This window comes from Brienomyrus brachyistius, chromosome 7 (genome assembly GCF_023856365.1).
Source record: "Brienomyrus brachyistius isolate T26 chromosome 7, BBRACH_0.4, whole genome shotgun sequence".
Lineage (NCBI taxonomy): Eukaryota > Metazoa > Chordata > Actinopteri > Osteoglossiformes > Mormyridae > Brienomyrus > Brienomyrus brachyistius.
Genome location: NC_064539.1, coordinates 13,375,085 through 13,388,571, shown reverse-complemented (window position 1 = coordinate 13,388,571; position 13,487 = coordinate 13,375,085). Strand labels below are relative to the sequence as shown.

At 44.3% G+C, this 13,487-nt stretch overlaps 1 protein-coding gene across 4 annotated transcripts in view; it reads right to left on the bottom strand.

Annotated features, from left to right (window-relative positions):
• The window catches only part of wdfy3 (WD repeat and FYVE domain containing 3), a 93,780-nt gene that overhangs the window by 55,889 nt on the left and 24,404 nt on the right, over nt 1-13,487 (bottom strand). For all 4 annotated transcript variants that reach the window (XM_049020381.1, XM_049020382.1, XM_049020379.1 and 1 more), the window contains exons 3-11: nt 11,930-12,053; nt 10,766-10,875; nt 9,027-9,188; nt 8,081-8,273; nt 6,464-6,650; nt 5,884-6,050; nt 4,162-4,629; nt 3,690-3,791; nt 1,293-1,486 (exon numbers count right to left, since the gene is read on the bottom strand). In XM_049020381.1, the coding sequence (XP_048876338.1) occupies nt 1,293-1,486; nt 3,690-3,791; nt 4,162-4,629; nt 5,884-6,050; nt 6,464-6,650; nt 8,081-8,273; nt 9,027-9,188; nt 10,766-10,875; nt 11,930-12,053 (1,707 nt within the window). The remainder of the gene's footprint in view (nt 1-1,292; nt 1,487-3,689; nt 3,792-4,161; nt 4,630-5,883; nt 6,051-6,463; nt 6,651-8,080; nt 8,274-9,026; nt 9,189-10,765; nt 10,876-11,929; nt 12,054-13,487) is intronic.

Genomic DNA, 13,487 nt, shown 5'->3' with positions numbered 1-13,487 from the left:
CCAAAAATCACTAAGTCCAATAAAATGGTACGTACTTACAGAAATATCCAGTCCAAATATCCCGTGAAATTAGTTTTGGAAATCTGCTCATGAACTAAGATATCAAGTTTTCACAAACAATTAATTAAAAAGCACACACATAAAAATGTAACCCCCCTATTGCAAGTAGCTTTGGATAAAAGCAACAAATAAAAGAATAAATATAATGTAATTAACTTGCTCTCAATAAATGTACCTATATTTAAAAATCTCAGGTAGAGAGTGCTGCTTCACCCTGGTGTTTACTGCTCTGTAAACGAGGTCTTTCCAAAGCAATGCAGTTTCCGTTGTCTCTGACACTTTCACTTAAAAATAATGGCCAGGGCTTTCAGAAATATCCAGTCAGGGTCACAATTATACCTTTAACTGTCTAATGAATCTGAAGGGCATGCAGAGTGCACATTAAAACAACTGAGAGAGTTTCTGAAGACTGACAGTTTGCTGAACGTTACATAAAGGCAGGAATCTGCTTGCTATCCTTGCTATCATGGACCAGCTCAGCCTACCAGGAACCTCCACTCCTGCATGAATGGCAGACTTTCATCTTCTAAGAAATCCGAAGATCTATATAAAATTCTGCCATAATAGCAGTGATACACATGTACTGGTATGTGCTTGCAGGGACAGGCAGAGAGGAGAAAATCGATGGTGACTAAAGATCCGAAAGCAAGGCTTCCACACAGATTAAAAATGATCATAAAAAACCTGCCTTCAGGTGTGAGGGAGAGTAGAAGCATAGGAGGAGGGACCAAGGGCTTCATTTGGGTATGGAAGTGGACTGGATTTGAAATAACTAACTGGGATGAAAGAACGTCTCGGTAACTAGACAGTACGGAAAAAAAAACTCTAAAAAGCAATACAATCTGGGCCCAAGAAACAAAAGACTTTGGTCAGACTTAGGGCTACATGTATGCATTTACTGGAGGAGGGGGACTCAACTCTAACACTGTAATTGACCTCAACCCCCACTGTTCTTCTTTGCATTTATTTAGAAGATTTTTCTGTCCAAAATGACGCATAAGGATCAAAGAGAAAGGCCAACCAGTGTCCCTGAAGAAGTTGTGATTAAGGGCCAACAGTAATGGCACCTTCCAGCCATGGGAAGAGCGGCCACCTTCTCATCATGAGCACAGAGCTGCTCCATACACCGGCGTCGTCACGCACAATGTTTTTAAGTCAAGATGTGCCCTGCGGAAAGATGGCCGCCTGGAGTTCTGGGTGACGGAAGCACACCTGCAAGGTCAGACGCTTACCCTGAGGATGTCGGTCTTCAGCTGGAGCTCCGCGGGGGGCGCGGAGTGCATGAGGCCCAGCAGTGTGCCCATGTCATCCTCGCCGCTCGGGGACAGCACCAGCTGCTGGATGATCATCAGGGCGTGCTCGCGGCACTGCCGGTACTTCACGATGTTGTGTACGCAGCGAGCACCGCCGAACTCACGGAACTGACCTGGGGAGGGGAACGCACCGTCACAAAGGAGGCCGACTCCAAGCACCTTTACATTCACGCAGCTCTGGGCAGAACAAGCACGGTTTTAAAGTATGAAGAATCCTAACGAAAATTCACAAATTAATAATTGCAGAGAATTCGTGAGATCACAACAATCAGGCAACAATCATAACAAATAACGTGTAACTTTATCCCCACCCCATCCACCTCAGGATCAGAAGCCCCCCAGGGCCAGTCCTGGGTGGTCATCCTGTACATTATATATTAATTCCGACAAGAACTGACTGACACGTGAAACAGCGGAAGACCCTCCCAGGAGAGGAGGCTCTACTCTCCCCAGATGGGGGGGGGGGGGGGGGGGGTACTCATCCAGAGGAGGTCCTACTCCCTTAATTTAATAACAATTAAATGCTGAGCTATGGCAAAGATCAACACCCCATCACACTTGAGGGCCTGGAGTCTATTTTCCTTTCAAAATCAATAAGCACAAACACACACCCCTAATAAGTAAAATCAAGAAAACAAAAGTTGTTAATAAATAACATCAGCATCTTTGTACCGTAACCGATTATCTAGCGGGGAGGAGCTAAAGCTTGTTCCTGGAAACACAGGGCAGGAGGTAGAGCCGCACAAAATCTTATTATTTAAATTTAAATCAGAGCGATGTGGGCAGCAATCTGTTAAAACGTCAGGGAAGGTCTGACCATCAATGATGGCCCATCAAAAAAAATAAAAAATCGGATATTTGAGATGATATCTAACCATTTGAGAAATGGCCAGCTAACTGCACAGTTAGAAACTGCCAAGGAGACAGACTGTACAGATATGGGAAATATTTAAGATTTCTAAATATAATTTAGAAATATAATTGGTTTTTTATGGCAGGATGCGGTATGACTGGGGAAGAGCATTACCTATAATGCGAATCAGGTATTTTTAAAAATCCATCATAAATCACTATGATAAATGTAGAGCATTTCTACAAAATGTACATACTCACCTACCATTTAACCTATTTTTTGCTTAGAAAGTAAATATATATTACCATTAATCATTAAAAAATGCTATAAATGACTTGATACTCTTAAACAACCACCACCCTAAACAAAACAAAGGAATTGTCTGAAGGTTTACTTGTCAGCAAAAATAACATCAGCCCTAGAAATAATGTTTCTCTACAGCGCATTCATGCATGAATCCAAATAGCAGAAGCTGACAGTCAGTATGAAGTAGGAGTGGCTTAAATGGCTTAATAGCCATCTGCTAAAAGCCTTCAGCTCCCTTTCTGGAGAAACTGACTCATCAATATTGTAACAGGCCTCAATTTACATCCCTGTTTAGGACCTCAGGACAGCTCGAAAGGGGAGTAGATATCCGCAGACATCAAAAGGCTGCACTACCCCTGTTTCGCTGGGAATTTTAACACGACGCAGCGAGACGTGGACGGGAAAGGTCTGTTTACTTGCGGTCTGTCCAACATCCTGTTGTGAGCGGTTGGAGATTGGTAATTGGGAATGACAGAACAAACAAAATCTCTACGTCAGCCAGATCCCAACTGAATAGCCTCTCCCCTACACCCCCCCCACCAAAATACCACCCAAAGGAAAAGCAGTCAAGCTGATTTGGCCCCCACCCAAGAGAGAGAATGACAAAGAAGAAACAAAAGGACAGACACTGAGTAGACTCAGACAATTTGTCAGCATTAATAGTGTATAAACGGGAGGTGTGGCCTGCGTGACCTTCGACCCCACAGGCCATTTATCATTTCTCATTATCACTGTGTCACACATGAAAAGCCCAGATTTATCAGATCGGGCGTCTGAACCATGCATAAAACAAAAGAACGAATAATTAAGGAGGTCTGCATTAAGATAAGATTCCTCAAAAAAGTCTGTAGTGTCAGATATCTTTGCATGTGTCTGTGTTTGTCTGTGTGTGTCTGTGTCTGTGTGTCTGTGTCTGTGTGTCTGTGTGTGTGTGTCTGTGTGTGTGTGTCTGTGTGTGTGTGTCTGTGTGGGCACACATGGATAGATCCTGCACTGGATAAGCTACTGGAAGGTTGACGGATAGGTAGATGGATGGATGAGAGAGAAGTTAATTAAGGAACTGCAAAGGGGCTCCCCAATCCTCCTTGGGCTCAAACAAGGGCAGACCAGACTCATAGGCATCTCTAGTTCGGTGGCAAGAGGAAGTGGATAAGCACCTGCATTAGTGTTGGACCCCTGGAGAAGAACGGTGAGGGTCTCCATCACCAGCCAGGCCAGCTGCTTCTGATCCTCTGCCACTCGGTTGTTTTTCGATTCACCTGGAAGGGTGTTAAGGGTTAAACAGGTGCCACGTCAATATAGAGCCTCCATCTCACATTTCAGACGCAGCCGTAATCCACATTTCCAATTACACTGAGTTCATGACAAAGTTTATAAAATGAGAATCAGCACTACATTAGTGATTAAAATGAATAGTGCTTATTGGCACAGAAATTCTGTTAGCAAGCAGAATTCAGTTCCAGTCAATAAAAATGTTACTGCCAAAATGTCAATAGGATTAAGGTGAAATTCAATAAGGTGGGGATTCTGAAGCTAACAGCCAAGCAACAAAATATCATCACATGATCCTTAAGAACTCCGGATGATAAAACGTCCAGGCGTATCATTGTGGACGGACATTCTCCTCACCCTGCTCGTTGTAGGCCTGCGTGGGGTCCTTCATGAGAGCGGCGTACTTGTGCAGCAGGGTCACCATCACCTCAAGCAGGCCCACCTCCCGGAAGACCTCGCTGAAGATTGGGTCGTGGCGGCTGAGCTTGAGCAAGGTGCGCATGGCGGTGATGCTACACTGGTAGGACGCACTGGCCTTGAGAAGAACGCTGATGCTGAACAGCTCCTTACAGGGCACATAGTTCAGGCTAAAGACCACGAACTCAAGCAGTTCGAAGTACTTGGCCTGCACCTCCGGCAGCTTAGCGATCTTCTCGCCGAACTGGGAGAGCGTGTGCTGCGCCTCCAAGATGAAGTAGTTGGCATTGTCGGCCATGTAAATGTTGGAGATGGCATCCAGGATGATGCTCGTCAGGCGGCTGGTTTTGGCTTTTAGGAATGCATTCTGGAGCACTGAGAAGGCTTGGATATTCCTTACTGTGTGACCTGGGAGACAAGAAACAGATGGAATTTCACACCACACTCTGATGACCCAAAAATACTCATACCTACAATGGTACAATAGAGCACACATACAATACAATACATTGGGGAAGCGATAACTCCTGTTCAAAGCTATCCCTCATAACGTAAGAGGACAAACCTATGAGGTTGCTGGACGGGTCACACATGACCTACACACACAACCACAAATAATTTAAACAGACGCTCCTCTACTTACGAACTTTCAATACAACATTAAGCTGATTTGCTTTAGCTACACATTTTCATTTGTGATTTTATAAGTGAGAATAACAAAAGTACAATGTGAGGAAAACAGTAATTCAATCCCTTTATGTCAGGCCTCTTACGGCCAAATACCGCCAATGCTCAGTCCATATTAGGCTGTTAAAGACCATAACTCTTCAGTACAATGGGGGGGGGGGAATTGATTGATTATGTAACCCATAACTATACTGTCCAGCAGGCAGGCTGAATCTTTCAATATTGCTTAAAAAAATGTTCACTAATTCAGTATACTGAAACACCAAGTTGCAGCAGTTATAAAAAGAAGGGATGCTGTAGACGATTAGCGACACGTATCAAGTGAAGCTGTTACAGTGCCTTAATCCCACAAACAAACGGCAGCAGGCACTGTGGACTCCTGAAACCTGCGTTTCGTTTCAGTCTATCGTTAAGGGCAAGACAGATCTGCCATGCGGAACAGCACAGTATCATAAAGAAGGCAGGATGGAGGGGCTAAGAAGCATAAGCAGAATGAGCAATTACACGGCCTCACTCATATACTCCAAACAGCAGACCACATGTAGTATGTGGTGGTTACGTATGCAGACAGAAGAGCAGAGGTCTCAGAGTGGGATGGATACCCTGGTAGATACAGCTGGCTCAGCATTTGACAGAAGCCCTTCAATACAGAAAATTATATGCTAAATTGGTGAAGGGGAGTCAAGATGACATTTTGTCAGGGGGCCTGGAATTTAAGGTATGCCCATATTGACACTAATTACACTTGGATAAGAGTGATTTCACCATCGTAAAAATAATACCGATAACCAAAATTTAGTGACATATGTCGCTGGTCTATGAAATGGATGAGTAATGATGTAATCTCATGACAGGACCCATCTGAACTCCGAAACAGACAAGCAAATGCAGCAGTGAGACAGGCTGGCTGGCACTGTGCCAGTGTGCTGCCTTCCTGCTAGAGACCCAGGGCTTGCCAGATCCCATGGGACCCACCTTTGCCGGAGGGCTGCGGTACAACAAAACCTGGCAGGAGGAAGGGCGCGCCTGTGGTGAGGCCGGCTGGCTTCAGCTCACTCAGGCCGTACGTGGTGAGGGACGTCACCAAGTTCACCAGGTCTTTCAGGGCGTCTTTGGAGTCATCCTCCTTGGCCTGCTCCAGTCTGGAAGGACATGGCCAATTCAGGTTTGCTGGATAAGAAGCCTTCCATAGCCCTCAATACTGTTTCATGAACACCCAAGATGAGAAGGCCGCAGTCTAAACCATCAGTAAGCAGAGGACACTTTGCATTCTCCCCATTCAAAATATATCTGTCTGTCTGTCTGTCCGTCCATCCATCCATCCATCCGTCCGTCCGTCTCTCTCCATCCATCCGTCCATCGCTTTTATCCAAAGCAACATATAATTCAGAAGGTTCAGACCCTGGAGCAAATGCAGTTTAATGACTTTGCTCACACTGCCCCCTGATATTACGGCTAGCAGCTACGTTTCTAATAGGCATAATCCCTGACTTAACGTATAATACTTTTTCATATACCCACCCCCAGCCCCGAACACCCCCACAAAGCCGCATACCTGAGCATAAGGTCACAGAGGAAGGTATACCCCTGGCACATGCGAAAGTCGTCCAGAAGAGTCTGAGAGACATCACTGGAATCCTTCAGGAAGCAGGAGAGGCCGGCGAACATCTCCACAATCTCCAGGGGTGAAAGGTCGTCTGACTGCTGCATGTTCTGGATGCAAGAGGACAGGCACTCCTTCTCTGCAGGGGACAGCATCACATCTGTTTAAGGTGCGTGCATCTGGTCATGTCACACCGAGGATTAAGAGAGACTCACCGGATGATGTATTTAGCAGCACAACGGTACAATGCCAATAAAAGAGATGTCAGGAGGTTTTTAATTCATGGCAGAGTTTTAAATATTTAACATTTATCTGGCAGGAATATTCTGTTTTTACTTTTCAACATGAAATATGAAAAACATTTTATAAGGTCAAGCAAAGAACAATCTCCCAAGTGACAAGAGTCAAACACAGTTTCAACAATAAATTGCCTCTAATCTGGTTTAATAATAAATGGTACAAAGGAGAAAATTAAAATTCATCTGACTAATGATATACTCAAAGGCCGGTCTATTAGGTAGAGCCTATTAATGAAACCTGCTCCTCCAAACATCAGATCATGTGACTGCAATTGAATACATGCAGAACAGAACACAGACTGGGCCAAGAGGTTCATTTACTGTTGGACTAAGCCTTAGAATGGCTAAGCAGCATGACCTAAGTGAGGGTGAATGGAGTGATTGTTGGTGCCAGACTCGATGGTTCCATCATCTCAGAAATAGCAATCTTCCGGGAATTTTCAAATCGTACAGTATTAACAACTGACAGTCAATGGATATAAACAAAAACGGCATATTAAAGAGAGAAGTCAGAGGAGAATGGCCAAGCTCATTAAAGTTAACAGGAACACCATAAAAACAGCAGCTCAGTATAACGGCAGTGTGCAGGAACGTTTCTCTGAATGCACTAGTCTACCTTCTCAAGAGGCAAAGTGGGTCTTACCTACTACTGGCCAGGTGTTCCTTGCGAATCGGCCACTGAACATGGACTCTAACCGTGTTCACCTGCAGTGCCCAGCACTGACTCTCAGCCCTTGGCTGTCAACTCTCCAGCGCTGGGCCCTTTCACTTTCCTCTTGCTCTAACATCACCCACTCTACTCCAGCCTTGGGTTTCTCCGACAAACTCAATTCCATCCGCAACGGCAGCCCCACACTGCACCTTCTGTCAGGCCCGCCTGCCGAACTCAGCTGTGACTCCACGACTTTGTCCAAAAAGACACACAAGGCAGAGCCCAACCTTAGAAGTAATACCTATGATCATTTCTATGCCCAGAAGCACATTCTGGGAGGAGATCAGAGCAGAGAACCACTCGAGTGAAGGCTCTCTCACTGGCTTATAAACAGAATAAGACAGGCTTACACGCTTTGTCCTTTAATGCTGAAAGAAGTATACACCTTAAGTTAGCAATGAGAATTTTATTCCTCTATATACAGCTGGAGTTCTAGTAAGTATTTCGATAGCTATACCTTGCTCATGGGTACTATAGCTAGGAATGAAAGGAAGGATAGATGAATGGAGAGATAGATGGATGAAAAAGCACCAATGCTGACGGAGGCCCAAAACGTACCATGAATGTACTTGACCACATTGATGCTGAGGCCATGCCGCGAGATGGTCATGAGCACCTCGCCGGCACTCTTCCTCCATGGTAGGTTATGGGGTGGGCACCAGGAAGTGATGGCACTGAACAACAGCTGCAGGTCATCCTTCTGGGCCAGCTCCTCAGCAGGCGACACGAAGCTGCACAGCTTGACCAGGATCTGCCAGCAAGGGAAACAGTGTCAGCAGTATGACCCCCCGGTCTCTGTCTCTGGCTCGAATTACCCACTGCTCGCTTTTGCAAGGTTTACATCTCTGGGGCTAATTTATTGCTAACGAACAATCACAACATGTAGATCCTGCAGTGATTGACGAGAATCACCAAGTCTCTCAGCAATATAGCATAAAGAAATAACAATATAAAGTTTTTTGTAAAAAAAAAAAAATAAATAATAAAAAAGTGACCACTGGCATGTACAGAAGTGGGGGGGGGGGACGTTATTGCACATGAAATAAAGTAACCAGAGTAAGCAGCAGTCCAATTGTCAACGATTTATGGTGGCAGTCAAGTAACAGTATTGCACAAAGTAAGAGTTTTCTTACTTTTATGTTTTATAATAAAAAAATAAAAGCAAAAAAACTTACTCTGTGCAATACTTCCTCCATACAGTATAACTAATGTTACTAAACAGCACATATTAGCAGTCAGTTGCCCTACAATTCGTGACACAAATCTTGGTTTTAAATTTCTATTTTGTTTTTTGTATCAGAGATGCAAAAGCCACAACAACAAACCCTCTTAGAAAAGAAGTGCATGGGGTTCAAAACATCACTCATTCAGCACTGGAAAATGTACAGGAATATCACAGCAAGTGGGACTGTAAAGGCTTGAGCACGGAACACCCAACGGGGGGGTCGAGAGCTCAATAGTCTCTATTGATTGGTGAGCTTTAAGGTAGGGTGAGGGGCCTCACCTGCACGAAGACCTTCTGCAGCAGAGCGCGGCGGTCGGCCAGTGGCAGCTCCGTCTGAGCCGCACCCGGGGTCTCGGGTGTATGCGGCAGGTCGAAGAACAGATACAGACACTTCACAAGCGTGGAGGGCACCGACATGGTCGTCATGCAGTCCACCGTTTTCTAAAACAGAGGAGAAGCTCTTCCTCAGAAACTTCAGATGAACGCAACACATATAACAAGCAGCAGATCCCAGTTATGCTCAGGGTCATATCAGGAAATCCACAAATCGCAACGCACATTACGGCAACCCAAAAAAAGCTTCTCAAAAGAAAACTACGTGACAGCATGACTGATATTGATGCAAAATATCCCAGTAACCAAGGCTAATAAAACGAGAGACATAAAACAATGTGGCATCAGGTGAGTAAATGCCAGAAATTATCTACAAAGACTGGTGATAACATCTGTTCCAGTAAGAGTTCAGGCACGATTTCACATGAAAGACAATCTGAGAGTTAGCGACAGTCGGAACAGCTCCTCCATCTGCTGATGCAAAAACAAACAGGGCGATACATAGTGTATCATTCAGCAGTAATGCAACACTGCCGTGGCGAAAGTCTGAAGTGCTCAGAAAAAACTGACAAATTGCTCCAAAAAGAAAAAAAAAAACGTGATTTATTTTATATCTGATTTTTCCAAGAACAACTTTAAGCATTTTAGCCTAGTCAACAAGAATGACTGAGGCCAAAAACACATTTATGGCAATTTTTTTGGATGATAAAGAAAATGAGAAATGGCACCTATGACACTTGCTAGAAACGCTCTCACACAACAATAAACAATGAGAACAGTAGGATAATACACCTTGGAAGAGCATTAGGGTCACCAAGAAGAAAAACAATAACTGTATTCTTAGATGATACAAAATTTTGGCATTAAGCTTGACATTTTGTTTTTCTTTTTTTTCTCGAGATACAGTGCTGAGAATGGAATAAAATTGTAAGTGTAGATTTCAGCTTGATTCCTGATACTGACTTTACAACATTAACTTCATCCCAATTCAAAATGACAAGATTGAATCCAATATTTCTTTCTTAATCTTGAAACAAAATTGTTACATTTCTTATAAGCTGGCCTAATACTCTTCCATAATATAAACATTGTATAACACACATGATTTCAAAACTGTTCTTTTGAATTCTGGCTATATTTAAAAAAATAACTCACAAAAGCTATTAGAGTAACGTCAGTATTCTTGAGTCGCCAAGGTAACAGAGAGCAGCTCAGCACACATCAGGCCTGTCTGAGAAATGCTGGGTGTCCTTGAGTATCCAGTAAACAAGGATGCAGCACGACAGCAGAGCAAATACCTAGCCATCAAGGTGCCCCGGCAGCTATGGGCTCCGCTGCAGATATACAAGCCTCTCCCTGAACGGTAAGCAAATAAACTGCCATAAAATCAGAGGAGGCTGCGGATCATGAAAGGGGGAATGGGATCTGAAAAGCCTTTTTCTACTCTGAACAAAAATTTGATTTAGTGCAACTTCAAAGAAAAATTGTTTCAAAAGCATTCCTGAGATTTATTTCATATCGGCACGAGACGGTCCGCCGGGGAATTCGGCATACTGATCACCAGGAGAGGATGCAATCTGGATCAGCACTGCCTTTAGATCGTCGGCAAAAAGACATGGAGCTGAGAATGCCCATGGCTCCGCCCACCCCACCCGTGGCCCCATTCACCCGCCTCATGACCACACCTGTCCAGACGAGGCCAGCAGGTTGATGGTGGTGAGCAGCATCCAGCCTCGGCTCGCCTCCTCGCTCTGGTTCACCTCCAGAAACTGCACGATAGCTCGACTGGCTGCCTCTGCAGGAACAGAGAGGTATAATGGTCCCTTTTCTTTAAGGGGCACAGGCCCCTGTCCATCTTTAGCCAGGAACCCAACAAAAGAAATACGATAAAGAGAGCTGCAAACACACATATTTATTTTATTTAGCAGCCACTTTTATCCAAAGCGATATACAAGGTGGACAAATAGCACATACATACAAACATATGGCTGCGATGGAGTCAACTAGGCATAAGTACAGGTAGGCTGAACTTCCAGTGAATAGCCAGGTAGAGGGGTAAGCAGTACTGGATAAGGAACTTCCAAGCAAGTGAGAAGCTAATCAGACAATAATTCAGAGCAGCAGAAAGTGCTACATTAAGAGCATTTGGGGAGTGTGAGTGGTGCAGGCTATTCCAGAGAACAGATGGGTCCTGCGGAAATACGCGCGGCTGGTGAGCACCTCTGACGCGTATATTTTGCCCCGCAGACAGGAGCCGATACTGGGGAAAGTAGAGAACGATGGGAAGTTGTTTTCAGCCCAACGGGACAAGCCTCCACCAGCTAGTTCCGTAAGGACAGACACTTAGACACTGTACATGGGGGTAAGGACCTGAACCTAAAGTCAAATTACTGTGCAAACCCTTTGGGAAGGGGGGGTAGCACAGGGATACAGTGGTTTATGTTTAATGATTAAATTCAAAGATCCAAAGCTGCCCATGTAACAAGACTAACCAACATCTGCAGCACAAAGACTTTAAAATTGATAGACGGCTCCCCTTTAAATTTGCCATGCATCTGATAACGTATACAGTGTGAAAATGAACATCACCGTGTCATTATTTCTACAGTTGACTTTGCAGTTGCATGTTGGCTTTGATATCTCACGTACCAGCTTATTTTAGATTAATTATTGGAGGGAATCCAGTTTATTGCCACACTCAGTTTGAATAAGATGTGCTCTGTAACTATAAACCAGCATCTTGCTCACATCCTTTATTTTCACACAAAGGCTCAGGAGAGCTGATACTAAATGCTGTCTGAGACGAGCTTGGGAGTGAGGTAGGAAATAAAGGTTTCGGCTCCTCAAACCTGTTGATTTGTTGGACGCTCGTCGCCGGATCTCCGTCACCATCAGCCGGGAGACCTGGGTGGTGAACTGCAGCAGGTCAGAGAACTTCTCTGTCATCGTGCTGGGAGGGGCGCTCCCGAAAACCTGCGTCACACACAGCCGGGGGACATGGTCAGAGAGCAGACTAAGGCACAGATCACTATGAATACAGCCTTTAGACACATAACCAGCTTAACGGAGCCGTGGTCATTTTTACTGCCCTTCCAGACAGAAAGTTATTCGGAGGCAGGGCTAGTCAGTTAACTATAATCATCATTATTTTGGTCAATATTGAGATCCAGATTATTTAACACGATTACTCACTGACTTTGGAAATATCAGGCATTTATTGAACTTATACAAAATTTGTCTTTTTCCACAGTGGATTTCCTTGAACCCTAAAATAATTCAAATGAGCAGCAAAAAAAGGGGCTGGAAAGGGGTACACAGGTCTCATAACAGAAGACAAAACGGGAGCATGTTTGTGAAACAAAATGTGGCAGAATAACCATTTTATTTTAGTTATTTTGTTTTGATAATTGTTAGTAGCCAAAACTGAAATTAAAATGAGATTAAATTCACCAGTCCTAATCATATGCATCAATAAAATCCAGTGTACATCAGACCTGGATTAAAACTGACATAACCTTTACTCACAATTCTTAACTAGAGATGAAGGCCTCAGCCAGCCCAACCTATGTTAGCAGTGTAGCATTAGCAGAAAACACTCCCCTCCCTCTCTCACCCACCCACCCACAAACAGTGCGATGTGTTCCAATAAAGGCTACAATCGCTGCTCGTCTGTGACAGTTTTTGAAGTGGAGCCTCTCAAAAGTAGGGTGGGTGTTACACTGCACTTCACTGCAAAAAGGACCTGCTTCTGCATGAATGCTTAAATCATTAACAGTACTGAGTGATTAATGAACGCGTCGTGAAGTGCACCGCTGAAGGGACTGAAGTGCACCGTTCACCTGTAGGTGAGTGGAAATCTCTACAGCCCACTGGGCGAACAATAAGCTGAAATGTGCCACATAAACGTAAAATACCAAAAATCATTAACTAGGGGAACAAAAAACAAAGACACTTGTTCTCATTAGCTGATGCTAAGCAGGATCACTGCATCCTGGAACACAGATAATCCCTCTACAACTGCCACATTAATGCAGGGAAGGCAGCTGGGTGCCCTGGCTTTAGCACGGGGGCATCACGCGGCCGAGAGATGAGCGGAGAACCAGGATGCAAAGCTTCTCAGTTTCCAATGGATGGATAGTCAAAGAACCAGCTTTTTATATGCGAGATGTCCATCCATCCTTCCATCCATCCATTTGTCCTATTCAGTAGCCTAACCCAGAAGCTACGGGCACACAGAAGAGAACAACCCAGGATGGGGAGTACGCAGGATGGGAATATTCATATTTATAGCAGTAATTCCAAGGTCAGTACCTTTTAGAATGTAAGAAGTGGGGAAAATGAAAAAATAAAGATTCTGCTCAAGTTCCTCCTCAGTGGTACGACAGCTAGGATTGGATCTTGGCTTGA